We start from the raw sequence: 13,585 nt of genomic DNA, 5'->3' as shown, positions 1-13,585 counted from the left end.
GAAGTTTCCCGCCACTGCGAGCACCGCCCCTGCCCTGAGAACCCCGCCCCCTGAGAACCCGCGAGCCCCGCCTCCGAGCCCCACGGCATTTCGGGACCCGGACGGGGTGTGCTCACGCGCAGTGCTGGGTTTGGCCGTCATGGCTGACTCCGCGTCAGACGTGCGGGGCTCCCTACTGCAGCTGCAGGGGTCTTTGTCTGTCGGGGACCGCTGCAGTGCGGCGACGGCCAGTTATCAGCTGATCCGGGGCCTGGGACAGGAGTGCGTGCTGAGCTCCGGCCCCGCGGTGCTGGGTGGGTACTGTCCCCGACGCGCTTGGAGGGTACCAATGTGCGTGCGCGTTTGGGGTTTCCGTGTTATGCTGGGGCCTAAGAGCCTAGGGTTTTCTCCTAGCGGGTTTATCGAACAGTGTTTTGAAAAAGAACAGTCGTTTGATTCTGGATTGTCGGAATTTCCGTGGTTGTGTATAAAAAGTGGTTTGTCATGCTACATGTTTTCTTAGCAGAGTAAAGATGCTTTAAAAGTAATGTTGGCGAAAAATTTGGCAATTTGGCAATCATTGCTATGCAAAGGAGGCAGAGGGAAAAGGAAAGTATTTTCTTTCACCTTTTTAGAAAGCGCCTAAATCCTCCAGTACCTTTTCCCGACTCTTAAACGTTTGCTGTTCCTACTTCTGAGAAGCATTGCAGAAATGTAACTTACAGCCCTGCAGTTCTTTTAACTTTTTTTAAGCAGTCCCTAAATGAGAATCTTTCGCTACTTTGTAGTAAAAGTGCCTCTTTTCAGCACTTTTAAAATATATCATTGCATGAAAACTTCTAGTGCTGTCTAGTATCTATATATATTGTCAAGGATATATTACTAATGGGGAAATAAATTTTAAAAAAACTAACATGTAAATGCCTTCTGGTCTCAAGGTTGTTTTGTTTTGTTTTTAGAGAGGGTGAGGGGCAGAGAAAGAGAATATCTCAAGTAGATTCCCTGCTGAGCTTGGAGCCCCAGTTCTGGTTCCATCTCACAGACCATAAAATCATGACCTCAGACAAAATTGAGTCCCATGCTTAACCGAGTGAGCGACCGAAGCGCCATTAGTCTCAGAGTTTCTAAGTTAGAATTCCTTTTTTGTTCCTTTAGTTAACTCGTTTATAAAGTAGCTCCAAGTTTATTCTGAATGTTTAGTATATGTTTTCTCAGGTGGAAGATTATAGAGGAATGTATTAGTTTTCTATTGCTGCAGTAACAAATACCACAAGCGTAGTAGTTTAAAACAACATAGATTTAATAATCTTGCAATTCTGTAGTGAGAAGCCCAACAGGGGTCTCACCAAACTACAACCAAGGCTTCTGGCAGGTCACTTCACTTTCTAAAGGATCTCATGTAGAATCCATTTCCTTTTTCATTCAGGTTGGCAGAATTCTGTTCTTTGCAAATTATAGGACTAAAGTCCCTTTTCCTTCCTGATGTTCCCTGCCTGTAGGAGCCACCCACATTTCTTGAGTCATGACCCCTGTCTTCAAAGCCAGCAGCTATGAGTCTAGTAACTCCTATGCTTGAAATCTCTCTTCTCTCCTGTTCTCTTTACATTTTTCTTACTCTCTCCTCCACTGGTAAGGGCCCATGTGATTATATTGGACCCATGTATAATCCAGGATAATCCCCCCTTTTTCTTTCTTTCTTTCTTTTTTTTTTTAAGATTTTATTTATTTATTTGCCAGACAGAGATCACAAGGAGGCAGAGAGGCAGGCGGAGAGAGAGGAGGAAGCAGGCTCCCCGCTGAGCAGAGCCCAATGCGGATGCAGGGCTCCATCCTAGGATCCTGGGATCATGACCTGAGCTGAAGGCAGAAGCTTTAAACCACTGAGCCACCCAGGCACCCCTGTCCCCCCCCCTTTTTCTTAATCAACTGATTAGTAACCTTAATTCCATTTGCAGCCTTAATGTCCTTTTTCCATGTAAAGTTAGTGTATTTACAGGTATGATATTGGGATTTGGGCTCAGGTATCTTTGGGGCCATTATTCTGCCTGCGTCATCCCAGTGGAATATCATCTATAGTTTCCTGTTTTCCTTGTTTAAATGCAGAAGCCTTAAGTTAGTGTTTTATTGCTTAAAAGGCTGAATTGAGAAACATGCAGCCCATTTAGGGTGGGTTTATGGAGTGCTTCTTAGTAGCTCTCTAACTTTTTTTTTTTTTTTTGTCCAGCATTACAGACTTCCTTAATTTTTTCCAAAGATTTTGGTTTGCTTGTGTTTGTTCGGAAGTCACTTAGCATTGATGAAGTAAGTTGAAGATTTCGTTTTCCTTTTCTTGTACACTCCTTTATGTTGGAGTGACTCTTCTTGCCCATATTTACTGTGTTTATTTCTTTTGTTACAGTTTCGTGATTGTAGAGAAGAAGTCTTAAAATTTTTATGTATTTTCTTAGAAAAAATTGGCCAGAAGATCACACCTTATTCTCTAGAAATTAAGGTAAGGAGAAAAAAACGTATCTCATTATATACCGACATTGATTTTAACTTATGCTGTAACTTAAACTTGGGTTTATATTTTATTTCTCCTTTCTCATCAAGGAGTTTTATTTATTTGTGCTTGATTGTGGGCTAATAATGAAGTAGGTTGTTCTTTTCAGATTTAATAAAGTAAGGCCCTTGTCAAAAGCTACTTTGATAACTTTTTGCACATAGGATAAATAATGTCTTTTGTAAAAAGTCATAATAACTTGGGTTTTTTGAATTGTGGGGAAGTTTCAAAATACTAATAAACAATGTTAAAGAATTCTGCAGAATAAGATTCTTATTTCATGTCCTTCCTATGTGCCCTTTGGCAGCAGTTGGAAGTTTGCCTTTCTTGTGCCTCCTGTTCTCTTTCCATTTGTCTTCCCCAGGTGTCCTCATAATTTACTGTGGAACTAGTAATAATAATTTAAGTAGTTCTTTCTCAGACTTGTTTTGCTTTCAACAAGTGGCATAAATTAAGTTGTTTTTATTGGCCCCAAATTACTTGTAGTTCTTGGATACTAAGATTTGATGAAGAAGTATATATTCACTCTGGGGTAATTTATAAGAAGTTATTTTATTGATTACAATTAGCCTTAATGTATGATGTAATAATCATCCATCTTTTTTTAATAGATTTTAATTTTATCTTCTATTGATTTCTAGCCTTTCTGGTTTGGAATCCTAACACAGTTGAACGTTGAGCAACGGGGGGTTAGAGGCATTGACCTGCTGCATGCAGTTGAAAATCCATGTATTTGACTTGTGACTGCCCAGAAAGTTAACTGTCCGTAGCCTACTACTGACTGGAAGCTTTACTGATAAACATAAATAGTTGATTAGCATATGTCTTGTCTGTTCTGTGCATTATGGATTTTATTTTTATAGTTGGGTCAGCTAGAGAAGAAAATGTTATTCAGGAAATCATAGGAGAAAATATATTTACAGTACCTTACTGTATCGAAAAAAATCTGGGTATACGTGGATATAAGTAGACTTGTACAGTTCCAGCCTGTGCTGTTTAAGAGTCAACTGTATTTTTAAAAATTGCTTCAACAGTAGGAGTAACCAGCATTTGTAGAGCGCTTCATATTTTACAAAGTTTTTTCATGATACAGTTTCTTTCTTAATTTTACTAAACCTCTTTGAGGTAGGTATTTTTAATCTTGCTAAGCTTAAAAATAAGACTTAGAGTGTATATGGACCACATCTTCCTTATCCATTCGTCCGTTGAAGGGCATCTTGGTTCTTTCCACAGTTTGGCGACCGTGGCCATTGCTGCTATAGACATAGGGGTACAGAGGGCCCTTCTTTTCACTACATCTGTATCTTTGGGGTAAATACCCAGTAGTGCAATTGCAGGGTCATAGGGAAGCTCTATTTTTTTTTTTTAAAGATTTTATTTATTTACTTGAGAGAGAGACAGTGAGAGAGAGCATGAACGAGGAGAAGATCAGAGAGAGAAGCAGACTCCCCATGGAGCTGGGAGTCCGATGCGGGACTCGATCCCCTGAGCCGAAGGCAGTTATCCAACCAACTGAGCCACCCAGGCATCCCGGGAAGCTCTATTTTTAATTTCTTGAGGAATCGCCACACTATTCTCCAAAGTGGCTGCACCAACTTGCATTCCCACCAACAGTGTAAGAGGGTTCCCCTTTCTCCACATCCCCTCCAACACATGTTGTTTCCTGTCTTGTTAATTTTGGCCATTCTAACTGGTGTAATGTGATATTTCAATGTGGTTTTAATTTGAATCTCCCTGATGACTAGTGATGATGAACATTTTTTCATGTGTGTGATAGCCATTTGTATGTCTTCACGGGAGAAGTGTCTGTTCATATCTTCTGCCCATTTTTTTTTTTAAAAGATATTTTATTTATTTATTTGATAGGCAGAGATTACAAGTAGGCAGAGAGGCAGGCAGAGAGAGAGGAGGAAGCAGGCTCTCCGCTGAGCAGAGAGCCCGATGTGGGGCTCGATCCCAGGAGCCTGGGATCATGACCCGAGCCGAAGGCAGAGGCCTTAACCCACTGAGCCACCCAGGCGCCCCAATTCTGCCCATTTTTTGATATGATCTCTTTTTGTGTGTTGAGTTTGAGAAGTTCTTTATAGATCCTGGATATCAACCTTTTGTCTGTACTGTCATTTGCAAATATCTTCTCCCATTCCGTGGGTCGCCTCTTTGTTTTCTTGACTATTTCCTTTGCTGTGCAGAAGCTTTTGATTTTGATGAAGTCCCAAAAGTTTATTTTCGCTTTTGTTTCCTTTGCCTTTGGAGACCTATCTTGAAAGAAGTTGCTGTGGCTGATATAAAAAAGATTACTGCCTATGTTCTCCTCTAGGATTCTGAGGGATTCCTGTCTTTTATCCATTTTGAGTTTATCTTTGTGTACGGTGTAAGAGAATGGTCGAGTTTCATTCCTCTACATATAGCTGTCCAGTTTTCCCAGCACCATTTATTGAAGAGACTGTCTTTTTTCCACTGTATATTTTTTCCTGTTTTGTCGAAGATTATTTGACCATAGAGTTGAGGGTCCATATCTGGGCTCTCTACTCTGTTCCACTGGTCTGTGTGTCTGTTTTTATGCCAGTACCATGCTGTCTTGGCGATCACAGCTTTGTAGTAAAGCTTGAAATCAGGTAACATGATGCCCCCAGTTTTATTTTTGTTTTTCAACATTTCCTTAGCGATTCGGGGTCTCTTCTGGTTCCATACAAATTTCTGGATTATTTGCTCCATCTATTTGAAAAATACCGGTGGAATTTTGATCGGAATGACATTAAAAGTATAGGTTGCTCTAGGCAGTATAGACATTTTAACAATGTTTATTCTTCTGATCCAAGAGCATGGAATGGTCTTCCATCTCTTTGTGTCTTCTTCAGTTTCTTTCATGAGTGTTCTGTAGTTCTTCGAGTACATGTCCTTTACCTCTTTGGTTAGGTTTATTCCCAAGTATCTTACAGTTCTTGGTGCTATAGTAAATGGAATTGATTCTCTAATTTCCCTTTCTGTGTTTTCATTGTTAGTGTATAAGAAGGCCACTGATTTCTGTACATTGACTTTGTATCCTGCCACGTTACTGAGTTGCTGTATGAGTTCTAGTAGTTTGGGGGTGGAGTCTTTTGGGTTTTCCATATAAAGAATCATGTCATCTGTGAAGAGAGAGAGTTTGACTTCTTTACTGCCAATTTGGATACCTTTTATTTCTCTTTGTTGTCTGATTGCTGTTGCTAGGACTTCTAATACTATATTGAACAAGAGTGGTGAGAGTGGGCGTCCTTGTCGTGTTCCTTATCTCAACGGGAAGGCTGCAAACCTTTTCCCATTGAGGATGATATTTGCTGTGGGTCTTTCATAGATAGATTTTTGTGAAGGTGAGGAATGTTCCCTCTATCCCTATACTTTGAAGCGTTTTAATCAGGAATGGATGCTGGATTTTGCCAAATGCTTTTTCTGCATCGATTGAGAGGAGGGGACTGGAAGAGATTATGCTGAGTGAAATAAGTCAAGCAGAGAGAGCCAATTATCATATGGTTTCACTTATTTGTGGAGCATAACAAATAGCATGGAGGACAAGGGGAGTTAGAGAGGAGAAGGGAGTTGGGGGAAATTGGAAGGGGAGGTGAACCATGAGAGACTATGGACTATGAAAAATAATCTGAGGGTTTTGAAGGCGCGGGGGGTAGGAGATTGGGGGAACCTGGTAGTGGGTATTAGAGAGGGCATGAATTGCATGGAACACTGTGTGTGGTGCAAAAATAATGAATACCGTTATGCTGCAAATAAAATAAATAAATAAACAAACAAACAAACAAATAAATAAAAAAAGACAGAAGTTAAGAAACTTCACCCAAAACTTGGAGCCAAGTGGCCTCTTTCTAGACTGAGCTATTCTGTGGAGTCCCAACCATTCTTCTTTGAATTGCTTTAGTTACCTTTTTAAATTTTTTCATGCTTGCTTTCTTGATATATGGCAACAAGTGCTATGGAAAGTATGCAAGGAGGCATAACTGTTTTGTTTTTAATCCTGCTCGGTGTCTCTTTACTTTGTGTTTTGTGATTATTATTGATATTATTATTGTAACATACTACATAAATATCTTCAGTAATTTTTAATCTGTGTTTATATACTCTAATATTATATTTTTCTTTTTAAATTTTTAAAAAATTTTAATTTATTTTTTAAATTTCTTTTCAGTGTTCCAGAATTCAGTGTTTATGCACCACACCCAGTGTTCCATGCAATATGTGCCTTTCATAATACCGACTATCAGGCTCACCCAGCCTCCTACCCCACCCCCCAAAACCCTCAGATTGTTTTTCAGAGTCTACAGTCTTAATATTATATTTTTAACAGCTGAATACTAAATTGTAGTAGGTTATATATAGGTATTGCTCCTCTCAGAGATGGATTTTTAGCTCTTGTGAAGAACTAAGATGTTACTGATGATTTTGGTATCTCTCCTTTTAAAACCTAGAATACTTGTACCATTGTTTACACAAAGGATAAAGCTGCTAAATGTAAAATCCCAGCCCTAGATCTTCTTATTAAGGTAATTTTATTATTTCTAAGTACATGTATTTCATATTAAGCATATAACTTAAAAAGCAGAAAATTAAGAGTTTTAAGTTGTGTTTCGAGTGAGAGATGTTGGGAGGCTAAGCTTTAGTCACTCTGATATACAGACAAGATTTTCTGATCATCACCTGTTAATACCATGGTCTTTTGCTCTCAGTCTATTCTGGGTAGCAGAGGAAGGATTTTGAGTTGTGAGGGGAATTAAGAGGAACAATCATTACCCTGACTCTTAAAAACTAAGGCTTCTAAGAGTTGCCAAGATCCACATCATTGTAGCTTTGAGTTCTTTCGTAAACCATTCCATGAAAATGGGCCTGTCTGTATGTTGTGTTTAAGTGCTTCTTGGGTGTTCACGCTCACCTGTTTTATCTTTCAGATGCATCTCTTTTATTGCATCTTTATTTTAGAATTCATTTAGGTTTGTTATTCCTTAAGTGCCTCGGAGAGAATGGTTCTAGTCATATTATTGGTTTCTTGGGAAGGTAAACTTAAGTCTACAGCCACTTTCCCTTGGTATCACCTGTCTTCTACTACCTGCCTCAGCCTCCACCTCCCAAATAATCAGGCTAGATAGGAGTGACAAGAGGCCAAGGAAATCTCTTAGAGACACATGATTCTGGAGCTTTGTTGTATAGAAACAGTGCAGAAGAGGAAGCCTTGTCATTCTTTTCTTGTTTAGACAATGCTAGTTTGTATTATTTTAGTTACTTCGGATTTTAAGAAGTTCTAGACTCATGGATGAATTTAGAATTGGAGAGTTATTTAGCAAATTCTATGGAGAACTCGCATCGAAAACAAAAGTACAGGATACAGGTGAGATGCATTCAAATGTTATTTTTAAATATTTTAACAAATTGACTTTCAAAAATTAGTGTAAAACTTAATGTTTTTCTCTACTAAAGCATTTATATGTTTTACAGATGAATCCTTTTTGCTGAAAACAAACCCAAATGGAAATAGATAAAAACATGTGAATACTTCTGCAAGTTTAATCTTTATGAAATGATTTATTTTATTTTATTTTAAGTAGGCTTCACACCCAGTGTGAATCCATGACCCTGAGATTAAGAGTTGCTGGCTCTACTGACTGAGCCAGCCAGGTGCCCCATGAATTGATTTCTTTAAGTAGAAAGCTCACAAAAGAAAAGAAAAGAAAACTCACAACACATATCAAATGTTACTTAGTTTATGATAATAGATTGGCATAAAATTTATCAGGAAAGATTCTGGTATATAAAACTAGATATTTTCTATGTCTTACTATGAAATTCCTTTTGAACTAAATATTCTCTAATTTTGTTCATACATTTTTGTTTATTTAAATGTAATTTTTGGTCTTATCTAAAATTTATTTTTCAGTTTTGGAAAAAATATATGAGCTTCTGGGAGTATTAGGTGAAGTTCATCCTAGTGAAATGATAAATAATTCAGAAAAACTGTTCCGGGCTTTTCTGGGTGAACTTAAGACCCAGGTATGGCAAATTGTATGCTCCTGTGCTCCCAAAGATTTGCTTGTGTTTTTTGCCTTTAACGAGAGCTTCTTTAAAACTCTCTCTCTCTCTTTTTTTTTTTTTTTAAGATGACATCAGCAATAAGAGAGCCCAAACTGCCTGTTCTGGCAGGGTGTCTGAAGGGCTTATCTTCACTCATGTGTAACTTCACCAAATCCATGGAAGAAGGTATTGTTTGACTTCAGTTGATTTTCTTCTTAGTTCAAAAACTGTAATTCTAGGGACGCCTGGGTGGCTCAGTGGGTTAAAGCCTCTGCTTTCGGCTCAAGTCGTGGTCCCAGAGTCCTAGCATGACCGGGAATTGACATTGGTAAATCTACCAACCTTATCCACATTTCACTAGTTTTATGTGCACACCTTTGCCTATATTTCATTCAATGCAGTTTTATCATGTACAGATTTGTGTATGAATGACCATAGTCAAGATACTGAACAGACCATCACCATAAGCCCTCCAGCTATCCTTTAATAGCCGCAGCCACCTTTCTTCCCCACCCATCCACCCCAGATCACTTCTTTTTGACTTGTGAGTGTGCTGCTAGAAAGTGCAAATATCTGTTGGAGTTCCTGCTTTTGTATTTTGAGGGATATACCCAGAAGTGGAGTCATTGGGTTATATGCTAATTCTGTGTTTAAATTTTTGCCATGTTGTTTTCCAGAGCAGCTAACAACAATTTTATATTCTCACCAACAATGTGTAAGGATTCCAGTTACTCCATATTCTTGCCAGTACTTGATATTTTCTTGTTTTTGATAATAGCCATCATAATGGGTGTGAAGTCGTATATCATTGTGGTTTTCATTTCATTTTCCTTATGACTAGTGATGTTGAGTGGCTTTTCATGTGCTTATTGGCTATTTACATATTTTCTTTGGAGAAATGTAATTTAAGTTCTTTGCCCAATTTTTTAATGGGATCATTTGACTTTGTTTTGAATTGTAGGAGTTCTTTAGGTATTCAGATATCAATTCCTTACCAAATAAGTGATGTGTGTTTTCTCTCATTTTATAGGTTGCCTTTATGTCCTTTGATGTGTAAAGGTTTTTTATTTTGATGAAGTCTATTTATCTATTTTTTCTTTTGTTGCCTGTGTTTTTGTCATGTCCATGAAATCATTGCCAAATCACTTTTGAATTGTTTATGTGCCTATGTAAAAACTTACTTGGGGTGTATATTTGAGTTTGTTCTATTTCTCAAGGTCTCTATTCTGTTCCATTGGTCTATGTATATATCCCTCTGCCAACAGCACACTATCTTTTTGACTATAATTATACAGTAAGCATTAATATCGAGTAAAGCCCTCCCATTTTATTCTTTTTCAAAAGAACTGCCTTTTTTTTTTTTTTTTTAAGATTTTATTCATTTATTTGTCAGAAAGAGAGCACGCACAAGCAGGGGGAGCGGCAGGCAGAAGGAGAAGCAGACTCCTAAGTAAGGAGCCTGATGTGGAACTCAGTCCCAGGACTCTGGGATCATGTTCTTAGCCAAAGGCAGACACTTCACTGACTGAACCACCCAGGTGTCCCCAAAAGAACTGCTGTTGAAATAATTTATTTACTTATTTTTTAAAAATATTTATTTATTTGGTAGAGAGAGCAAGAGAGAGGGAGCACATCCAGTGGGGGCAGGGGGGAAAGGAGAGGCAGAGGGAGAAGTGGACCACCCCTTGAGCAGGGAGCCTGACTGGAGCTCAATCCCAGGACCCCAGGATCATGACCTGAGCCAAAGGCAGAGGCTTTACTGACTGAGCCACCTAGGTGCCCCATGAAATCATTCAAGTGCTATCGTTTTCCATGTATATTTTAGAATAAGTTTGTATCTACAAAACACTTTCCTTGAATTTTGATGGTCCGTGCATTACACCTGTATATTAATCAGGAGAGAACCGACATCTTTGCTATGCTAAATTATCCAATCCATAAACACAGTTTATCTCCGTTTATTTAGGTTTATTTAGGTTGATTTATTTGTTCTTTGATTTCTTCCATCAACATTTTGTAATTCTTAGGATACAGATTCTTGTCTATGAATTTTAAAGTTTGTTTAATATGCTTTTCTTTATAGTTACAATGTTTCCTTGTAATATCTCAAAATTAAAGTTTTAGAGGATAGTTGAGCTAGGATGGCATTGTATGCATTATGAAATTCATTTCTTTTTAAAAAGCAATGAAAGCTTTTAACCCTAAAATATTCTTTAAATGGCGAAAAATTCTCTATTTGCTATTTCTTACCATTTCTATGCAAGTAATTACCAAGTTTTTCTACTTCCTGTGTGTTTGCTTTAGTTAAATTGAAACTTATGAAATACCAATATCCAGTATTTTTATATTCCAACATCCATGGATTTTTTTTTTTTTAAAGATTTTATATATTTATTTGACAGAGATCACAAGTAGGCAGGGAGGCAGGCAGAGAGAGAGAGAGAAGTAGGCTCCCGCCGAGCAGAGAGCCTGATGCAAGGCCGGTCCCAGGACTCTGGGATCATGACCTGAGCTGAAGGCAGAGTCTATAACCCACTGAGCCACCCAGGTGCCCATCCAATGATTTTTGACCTACAAACACAGCAATTGCATGTTTCAACCTAATATTTTTACTCATCCCTCTGTTGCTTACCAAGGATGTTATAGTAGCTCTATGTGATTTCTCATCTCTTGCTTTCTCTCTCATCTGTCCCATATTGTTACCAGCTTCCCATTTCATCAGGTTCTTGCTCACAGAACACCCATTTGAAACTTTAATGATTTCTCTGAGATCACTTTCTCTGGCTTCTGTGTTCTGTTACAGCACTTCCTACGATGTATTTTTAATTTAGCAGGTTTTATGTTTATTTCTGTCACTTGCACCTGCTGGCAGGTGATGTTGTTGATTTGTCTTTGTATTTGCGTTTGGTATTAATTGATACTCAGTGAACACGTATAGCCTAAGAAAAATACCTGCACTTTTTGCTCATTTACCCTTGTTAAAGACTATTCTAGAATAGTTGCAAGGCAAATTCCAGTAATAGCTCTCTAAGATGGGTAATAATATCTATGTTTCTAGATTAGGAAACTAGAACTAAGACATTACTTGCCCAAAGTCACAAAACTGATGTGGTAGCAGAGTAATGGCTCCTAGTGATGTCCTCATTCTAATCCCCTGAAGCCTGTGGAAAAGGAACACAGCCCTGCTGACACCCCCGCCTTTTTTTTTAACATATAGTGTATTATTTGTTTCAGGGGTACGGATCCATGATTCATCAGTCTTACACAATTCACAGCACTCACCATAGCACATATCCTCCCCAATGTCCCATCACCCAGCCTATCCCTCCCACTGCTCTCCACTCCAGCAACCCTTAGGTTGCTGAGATTAACAGTGTCTTATGGTTTGTCTCCCTCTCTGATTTCATCCCATTTCATTTTTTCCCCTTCTTCCCCTATGATCCTTTCTGAAATTCCACGTATCGGTGAGATCATATGATAATTGACACCCTGATTTTACCTCAGTGAGACCCATTTCAGATTTCTCATCTCCAGAACTTGATAGTAACAAATTTTTTCTTTTAAGCCACCCACTTTGTGATAGTTACAACAGCAGTAGTAAATTATATAACCAAAAATTGGTAAAACTTTTTGATAGTTTTTCTGTCATCCCATAATCCTGTGACATTGAGCACTAAAAACTAATACTAATGTTTTCATTCATACAGTATGTGTTTCTTAGGTGCCCTCTATCTAAAGAATGATGAATTAGGTGTTAGATTCATTGATCAGAATCATCAGATTCCTACAGTCATAAACTCAGTTTAGTAGAGGAAACACAATAAATAGATGAACAAGGTATTACAGATTTCAGGGTTCAGTGATGCAAACAGGTTGGGTACATTGAAAGGAATATCAGAGTGTGGAGAGGTAGAGGATGTATGTAGCCTCCTAGTTCTTTGTGAGGAGGCAACAAGAACCTAAGAAGGCCTGCAGGATGGCAAGGAGACAGCTGGGAAAGAGCTCAGAAGAGCATGCTAGTTAAAGGGACCATTAAGTACCCAGGCCTCAAACCTAGCCAGCACACAGTGGTCAGAAGGGTTCAAGAGAACTGGCGTGTCTAGAGCACAGTGGCACACAGAGTGCCTAGGGAGAGATTGCGCAGGATATGGGGTCAGTGTGTGAGGGCATTCCAAGCTGGAATTTTATTCCAGAAACTGTATTTTTTCTCTAATGAATAGGTTTGGGCTAGTTGATGTTCTGCAGAGGTCTACCTGACTGCTATTGGATGTAAGATTTGTTTTGGTATAGGATTGAGAAACTTTGCTCTTGAGTGTGGTCCAGTGGTATTTAAGTTGGGTGGGGCAGGTTTCAGGCAAAACCTGGCTTTTGTTTTGGACATGTTTAGCCATAGATTCTGTAGAATATCTCAGCTTAGATGTTAGGGGTACAGTTGTATATGTGAGACTGGGTCTTGCAGGAGAAATTAGACTTTAAGATACAAGTTTGGAAGTTTTCAGCATAGAGGTAATATGTGAAACTGTGAGTGTGAGCAAGTTTAGCTGGGGAGCAGGTGCAGAGAGATGGGCAAGGATGTAATGTGCTTTGCTCTGGGTAGAGTCTCAGTGCAAAGCCACCAGAGTGGCCCCAACTGTAGTGTAGGTCCGCGAAGGTTCATTTGAGTGTTAGAAGATAAGCTGGACAGAGCAGATTAAGGGTTTAGTAGGGCAAAGACAAGGTGGAATGGAAGGGAGGAAGTAGAGGCTATCTTAGAAAACCCTTTAGAGAAATCTTAACAGAGGAGACCAAAGACATGTATAGCTGAAGGGAGACAAGGTGATAAGAGAGGGTTTTTAGAAGTAAATACCAGAATCTGTACACTTACGTTCCTAGCAATATTATCTATAATAGTTAGAAGGGAGTAATAACCTAAGTGTCCATCAGCAGTTGAATGGATAAACAAGTTAGTATATCATTCAGCAGAATATTACTCAGCCTTAAAAAAGGAAGGAAACACTGTCCTATGCTACAACATGT

The 13,585-nt window shown here is 38.7% G+C and overlaps 1 protein-coding gene across 1 annotated transcript in view; it reads left to right on the top strand.

Annotated features, from left to right (window-relative positions):
• The first annotated feature begins 121 nt into the window (after positions 1–121).
• Positions 122–13,585, top strand: part of PRKDC (protein kinase, DNA-activated, catalytic subunit) — a 242,091-nt gene continuing 228,627 nt past the window's right edge. Inside the window, exons 1-7 of the mRNA XM_059394562.1 lie at positions 122–293; positions 2,204–2,280; positions 2,378–2,470; positions 6,976–7,050; positions 7,781–7,889; positions 8,436–8,548; positions 8,656–8,755. Coding sequence (XP_059250545.1) covers positions 140–293; positions 2,204–2,280; positions 2,378–2,470; positions 6,976–7,050; positions 7,781–7,889; positions 8,436–8,548; positions 8,656–8,755 — 721 coding nt within the window. The 5' untranslated portion in view covers positions 122–139. The remainder of the gene's footprint in view (positions 294–2,203; positions 2,281–2,377; positions 2,471–6,975; positions 7,051–7,780; positions 7,890–8,435; positions 8,549–8,655; positions 8,756–13,585) is intronic.

This window comes from Mustela nigripes, chromosome 3 (assembly GCF_022355385.1).
Source record: "Mustela nigripes isolate SB6536 chromosome 3, MUSNIG.SB6536, whole genome shotgun sequence".
In the NCBI taxonomy this organism is placed as follows: domain Eukaryota; kingdom Metazoa; phylum Chordata; class Mammalia; order Carnivora; family Mustelidae; genus Mustela; species Mustela nigripes.
This window is presented reverse-complemented; position numbering and strand designations above follow the sequence as displayed.